Raw genomic sequence first — 8,018 nt, 5'->3', positions numbered from 1 at the left:
TCCTAATTGATTGCATTATCATTTTTAAGAAAATGTTGTTAATAAAAGTAATATATACAAATGTCCAAATATGGTATACATCATGGCTGTCCAGACCAGAAGCAATAGCGGGCCAATACAAATCACTAAAAAATAAAAATACGGTTATAATGTAAAATTTAGTTTTATAAATATATCAGTTTAAATTAAGTTATTTGGTACACCATAAAAATAAAATAATGTGGTTTTAGCAGTACACCAAATAAAATGTTTGTGTAATTGTGGTAGAACAAAAACATTTAGCGGGACACTCAAACATTAACCGCAGGTCGTGCTTTGGACAGCTCTGGTATACATAATATATACCAAAATTAAAAATATCAATAAATGCCATATAATAAAAGTCGAATTTTGAATCATTTAAAGTAATGTATATTAATATAATGTATTTACTAATTGCCTATTGCGCTTCGGGAAAGATTTTGTCAGAATTATTAAACCATACAAGTTATACATTTAAAAAATGAATGCAACATTGCTAAATGTATGAAAATACATCAAAAATTGCACGGAAACCCTAAAATGCTACTTAAAAACAAACACACGCAAAAAGGAATCTGCGCGCAAACAAATTTCCTATAAACAATTCCATTTTTTTTTGCAAAAAGTAATAAATAAATACTATGTATAATAGGTAGTGTGCTCGTTTAATTATATGCAGCTAGAATATATTCGGAAAATCAATATAAATGAATATCTGCGAATAAATAAAATAATAGAATTAAATGTAGTGAATAAAATTTGTGTTTAAATTTGTTTTAATAAAAGAGGTAAGATAAAGGATAATTAGAACGCATGCATACCATGAATATATATACATTTTTAAAGTAAAATAATTGAATGCAAAGTTTTTACAAATTATTGTTTGTATTTGAATATAGTTATGTATTATATATGTAATAGAAGTACGAAAGGATGCAAATCTATTAATATATATATTTATTTATTAATTTATAAATATATTTCTAATATTTTTAGTGTTTCCTCTCACTTTTCATCTCCTGCAGTGTTATTATTTTTTTAATTGTTTTGTTTGTATTTGCCAGGCGGCTGTGGATACAAATATATCCACATGAAGATTAATGATTTTTCATTAAACAAAGAATTAATACAGAATACAATTTATAATTTAGTTCATGTAAATTGTGAAGTTTATTAAATTTGAAGAAATTAAAAAAAAAATGTTAAAGAAATAGTTAAAATACATAAACTGAATTTGTAAATAATAAATAAATAATTTAAAAAGTTATTTCAATACTTATTTTAAAACATATTCATTAATTATATTTAAAGCATATAAAGAATAGCAAAAAGAGTTACTAAATACAAAAAAAAAAACATTTTTAAAAGTTTTTTTTTTTCATATAAAAATAAAAATACATATTGAAAAGCAGACAAACCATACAAAATTTTTGAAAAACAACATCCTAATTATAACTTCAAAAAGTTTGCAGTTTAAAGAGAGAGCTAGGATTATCTCAGAGCTAAATAACAATTCACGCTCCCTTTTTAATTGTAAATAAAAAATATTTTATATAATTAGTAAGGAGTGTTTCTTGTGCTACTGTCCTATAATATTGTTATTATGCCAATATTAAACATAAAAATAATAAGTTAACGTTTATAAGTTATAAGTTTTTAAAATATTGCAGTTAAAATACTAAAGTATTTGAAAAAGCATATTTATATGTTAAAAATCTTTTAATTTTTATTAATGTTTTCATTGTGTTAATTCAACGCTAAACTAAATAAGACAGTGTTAGTTATAAACCTTAAATTTTATACTATAATTTGCTGAGTGTTTTCCTTGTATGCTATGCGGTTACGTTTTCTTCACTTTTGTATAGCTGCTGTTGCTGTTGCTGTAGCTGTAGCTCAGCGCAGGCAGAATAAAAAAATCCAGGAATAATTTAATGTTTTTTCATTGCTGCTCCTTTTATTTCTTTTTATTTATTTTTGCAATATCTTATGCTGAACCACCATAATTTAACATGCCCCGCATATACTGCATCTATTTAAATGTTTTAAATGTGTGTGTTTCTCCTGTTTAAAAAAACACTAAAGTACAGTGTTCAGAATTATTTTGTAGCATATTTTTCTTGGTTTTGTTTTATTTTATTACCTTGCAGTATTTCGTATTTCTTTGTCTTAAGTTTGTTTAACGAAAAAGGAGATTTTTTTTGCAACTAAAAATGTGGTTGAATATTTAGTTTAGCGTTCAGGTAATTACTAGAAATTACCCTCATTGTTAATAATTGTGAAAATAAATTATTTAATATATTAATTTTATTGAGAGTTATTTAAATTGATGTGCTTCTTTTGTATTTTTAGTGTTGAACTCAAATATAAAAGCGTACGACGTAAACATTGCAAAAAAAAACAAAAATTTAAATTCAGCGCCATCTTCCTTTACACTAATTAATAAATTTTGAAATAAAATTTATAGTCATAAAATAAATAAATAAATAATATAAAGTGGAAATATAAAGATGCATTCACCACGACAAGAATTTTGCGTGCGTTGGAATAGCCATTTAGGCAGTATTGGAGCTGCATTTCCACAATTGCTAGCCGGTCAGCGATTCGTCGATGTAACTTTGGCGTGCGAAGGTCATCAAGTGCATTGCCATCGTTTGGTATTAGCCGCTTGTTCATCATACTTTGAAAGTTTGCTCTCCGAGAATCCTTGTAAACATCCAGTGATAATACTACCAAGCGAAATAAAATTATGGGAAATACAAGCACTGGTTGATTTTATGTACAAAGGTGAGGTCAATGTTACACAAGCTGGTTTGCCACAACTCTTAAGATGTGCCGAACAATTGCGCATACGCGGCTTATATGGTTCTGATGCGGCATTGAACTTAGATCAAATTAAATCTATGACAAATAAATCTGCAGTAGCAGCAGCAGCATCCGTTCTGGGTACTGCAACAAATGACAGTATTGAAACTGACGACACTGCAACAAACTCCACAACGAGTACAACAACTGCGACAAGTGTCCTTCAACACTCACAGCATAGTGGTGATATGGACAGAGTTGCACAATTCGTAAAAAGTGAACACCCATTGCAACAAACAAATGGTTCAATTGCCCTGCAACAACAAAACCACTTGATTCAACAGCATTTGCAGCAAATGAATGCAACTAACTCCAATGCACCCACTGAAGATGAATCTGCAGATGACTCCACATCGAATGCTTACGATAATTACGAAGATAATTACACATCAAATAAAGCGCCGCATCCACAATTTGATTCAACTATCGAAGACGAACATAACTATGTTGGTGGACACGATGAAGATAGTTTTGGTACTGCAGCAGATACCGAACATGAAACCTCGGCCAATTCTTCCTTACTACAAGCTTCCATGGATGTGTCAGCTTCATTCAAACGTGTTAGACGCTCGGAGGCATCACTTGCGCTAGCTGCTAAATGTGTATCAAAAGGACAGACTTTCCAAACTGTAAGCAATATGTATAATATACCAGTATCGACGATACGGTTCTATATGGCACGTAAAGGTATTCTACCGAAGAGAAAACGTGGACGCGGTGCTTCAACTAGCGGCGCTATTAGCAGTACAATCTCCAATACAGTCATGACGCAAGCACTGGCTCAAATGAAACGATCCATAAGTCCAACGTTAGAGCAGGGCTATCATTTGGCAAATTACAAAATAAATGAACAGAGCGCCACAAATATGATTTAAAACTCAACTAAAGTCAGAAGTGCGAAAATTTTTACGGGTAAGGACGCCAATTATATTTAAGTTTTGTATATTATGTAACGAATAGCAATTTTGCTATTTTGAATATTTAATGTAAGTTCCTTTTAACTTATATTTAGTTATTTATTTAGTTATATACATATATAACGATTAACTCTATACAAAATGCATTTGCTTCATTCAAACATGTTTATACAAGTATTATATTGTTAATATGTAGTGTTATATATGCTAGCGCACTAAAAAAAAACATTAATTTGACAATATATAAGCATTTATGATTTATGTTCGATTCTAGAGCTCTCAGGAGTGAATACAAAATTTTTTATGTCGCTTTTTGTTTTTTCAAAAAAATTTGTAATTTTTGTTTAAATTTTAATTTCTATTAAATTACAAAATATTATTGTAATTTTTATAAAATTATAAAAAAAAATTATGTTTCGAATTTATAACTTATTTTTCTAAATTAATTATGTTGGCTTGCATGCAAAATCTCAAATGCTTCATATTGTATTAAGATATGGATTAATGTTCCAATATTTACATACTTTTGAATTTAATAATAAATGTATTTTTAATTAGAAACTTAAGTTTTTATGTCATGTTTAGTTTTGGAATTTTTATGTATTTCTATAATTTTAAAATGTTTTAAAATTTTTATGTCTTTTTATAATATTTATAATATTTTTATAATTTCTATACATTTGTATAATTTTTAATAAATTTTAATTATATATTTTTGAACGATCTAATAGATGAATTGTTTAAATAAAACACAATATTTTAAATTAGTTTAAAAAAATATACTGTATTATCGCCTGAATGAAAACGTCAGGGCTAAAGACTATAGTCCGTTCAAAAATATGTAATTTTTATAAAATTTTATCATTTAAATATTTATATATTTCTATAAGTATAAAATGTTTTAAAATTTTTATTTATTTTTATTATATTAATATAGTTTTATTATATTAATATATTTTTATAATTTCTACACATTTGTATAATTTTTAATAAATTTTAATTATATATTTTTGAACGGTCTAACTGGTCAATAGTTTAAATAAAACAACATTTTAAATTAGTTTCAAAAAAATATATTGTATTAACGCCTGAATAAAAATGTCAGGGCTATAGACTATAGTCCGTTATATGTTTTAAATATTTTTCTATAACTGTTATATGTTTTAAAAATGTTCGTATATTTGTATAATTTAATGTATTTTATTTTATTTTTTTAATATCAATTTATACATTAAAAAAAGCATTTTTTACTGTATATCTCAAAATATAATAATTAAATTTTTTTTAAATACTTTTATTATATTTCTTATTTTAACGATTTATTTGGAATAATAAATATGTACATTAAAAAAGACATACATCATTTAGTATTTTATATGACATATATTTTTAAATGCTTTAATTTTTCGGCACTGCCTCTATATTAATACTCAATATTTATAATTTATTAATGTAAATTTTTTATTTATAATTATAATAATATAAATTAAATCGAATGTAAGTAATTTAATGCTACAATGTAACCATAAATATGTATCATTTGTGTGACACAAATAAAAATTATGTTTTGCCATTTAGTATGTAATTTCTCATACACAAATATATTCATATTTTTTATATTCTTCATGTTTATACTATATTGTAAAACACTCAACAAAGCCGATATATATATATTTAATTTATATAAAAAATAAAAATGGCATAAATATTATAAGAAATACCTCAAATATTTGTAAATGAATAATGTAAAGATTCATCCATTAATTTTGTTACAAATGCCATAATCAATCATAGTTTTACGAATTAAATTTAATGTATAATATTTTACAAAGCATATTTTGTTTGATTATAAATAAACCGAGTGTTTTTTTTATTATTTATTTAAGTAAAAATATAAGAAACATTTTACGAAACAAACAATAGCAAAAAAATATTTTTTTAAATAAATTTATTTCATAAATATATATATATCTCTACATATATATAAATTCGTAATATGGAAAACTAAAGTATTAAAATATAAAACATTGCTTCTTGCATATATTTAAAAGTTTAAAATCGATAACAAAAATATTTTAAATACAGATTAAATAATTTATGTATGTAATTACTTAACAGATCAGAGTATAAGTAGTAAGTTATAAAATAAAAATATATATAAAAAATATATAACATATTTTAAAGACACAAATAAAGGCAGCGTATAATAAATAAAAATATATTAAAATTTTGGGACATAATTTCCTCTATTGAACATTAAAAATATTAATATATAAAGGGGTATTCACGATCTGACGTAACGAGCGGGAAAACTGAGAAACATAGTAAACAGCGCAAAGCTGGAATAGCAAACAAATTTCAAGTGCACTGTTACTTCTTTACTGAGTTCGTGAATAGTCCGAATATGTTTTTGCAGAGTTTATCTATAGAAATTTTTTTCTTTTCTTTCATTCATTATATTTGTTGTTGTTGTAGCCAACCGCGAACCTAAAAGTAAGTATATAAAATGTTGGAAAAATTTAGCACAGTGGCACTAGCTAAGGTAGGTTGATATGGTGTAGGATAAGACCAAGGATGAGGAAATATGTAGGGATGTTAAATACAATATGGGTCACGATAAAGGAGTCTTAATGGGACCGATTCATAAATTAATAGAGAATTAATTTGTGTGCGCATTTGGGTATGATAACAGATGGAAGAAGTCATATGAAGCAAAATTACAGTTTGGATACACATTGAAAATGGAGATATTTATGCGTTGGAAAAACTATTTAGTAAGTGGTTATGTTCTGATCTCAATTAGATAAAGACATTTCATACTGCTCGAAAGGAATTTGTTTAATTCCCAAAAATATTAATTGTGGACCTGTTCAGAACTTTATTATTAGACAGCTGTGATCTCGAAAAAACTACTGTCGGGTTATGGGCGAAAAGTCTTTAGCAATAGTTGACATTGAGGTACTTTTCCTTTTATATATTTAATAGTGTTACTAATTTAGTGGATTTATTAATTGTTAGAATTTAGGTGCTTTGGAAAACGTTTAATACTCATTATTAACCAGCTGTTCTTCAATAGCTCGAAATAATAACAAAAAAAAACAATGTTAACAGTGTTAAAATTGTTCATCCAATTGGTGTAGGTACAGCAGCAGTGTCTAGTGCTGTTTCCATACGAACAATTTCAGTATAATTATAATAATAATTTTATTAGTTCGAAATATAAGTTGCAAAACAATAAAAAATAGTTCAAGGAATATTTATAGTCTAAAAATGGAAGAAAATGGAAATCAAAAAATACTTTTACAAGTATTCTTTGATGGAAATCTAACCGCTTTGAAGGTGCTGCCATCTTGCCAGTTTAATACAACGGAGTGAGAAATCGATTCGGTTCAAGTTAATGTTGACTACTTGTGACAGATGTACACCGTTTTTTTTATAGTAGAATTCTACATGGAGTCCTCTATATATATAAGCTTATGATGGACACTTAACTGCATGTTAGAATCGTTTTACAATCTATTATATATGATTTTTATACCTATATGAAGAAGGTATACAATCGTTAGGGTTATGCAGACATATGTGTAGGACAGGATAAGAGTAAGACAGAGTTATGCTTAAGACTAGCTTAAGAGTGAGACTCAAACTTTTCGTTTGAAATGATATTACGCTTAAAGAAGAAAATAATTCTGAGATATAAATTTTAAATTGTCTAGTACCCCTAAAAGTATTTTAAATTAATTAAATTAATCCAGTTTTAATGCCTGTATTAAATAATGATTAACTTTGTGGAATTTTTCTTTAATTGACCTGTGTCAGTTTTGAAAGTTGTGAAACAACGCGAAGCGGTTTCAATAATTTAATCTCTTATTAATACGTTTGCACTATATCAAACAATTTTTGCATTTATTTTATTTAATATGTAGCAAATAGTGATATATTTAAAACAAAGTCTCTATAGAAATATATGAGAAAATAGCGATTAATCGGAACAGTTATTTTTAATTGCCTTTAATAGAAGAATACTGCTTCAAAATATTTTAATATGGCAATCCTTTTGAGTAAAAACGAAGAGAAAATATGGCAACGAATCCTATTAAAAAGCAAAATCCAAGCAAAAACAAAAATAAATTTCTCAAAATTCAATACAAAAATAAAATAAGCGCATTTTCGGAGATTGAATTTTATTTTATGTTATATATTATATTATATATATAA

The 8,018-nt window shown here is 26.1% G+C and overlaps 1 protein-coding gene across 1 annotated transcript; it reads left to right on the top strand.

Moving 5' to 3' along the window:
- Window positions 1-2,157: 2,157 nt before the first annotated feature.
- On the top strand, window positions 2,158-3,862 carry LOC119669688 (protein tramtrack, beta isoform). The gene is made up of 2 exons (XM_038079689.1): window positions 2,158-2,261; window positions 2,371-3,862. Exon 2 carries the CDS (start codon window positions 2,529-2,531, stop codon window positions 3,756-3,758), a length of 1,230 nt encoding a protein of 409 aa, XP_037935617.1. The 5' UTR covers window positions 2,158-2,261; window positions 2,371-2,528; the 3' UTR covers window positions 3,759-3,862.
- Window positions 3,863-8,018: the final 4,156 nt, after the last annotated feature.

Source organism: Teleopsis dalmanni, chromosome 1 (assembly GCF_002237135.1).
Source record: "Teleopsis dalmanni isolate 2A chromosome 1, ASM223713v2, whole genome shotgun sequence".
Lineage (NCBI taxonomy): Eukaryota > Metazoa > Arthropoda > Insecta > Diptera > Diopsidae > Teleopsis > Teleopsis dalmanni.
Note: the sequence above shows the minus strand (reverse complement) of the source record. Positions and strands in the feature narration are given on the sequence as shown.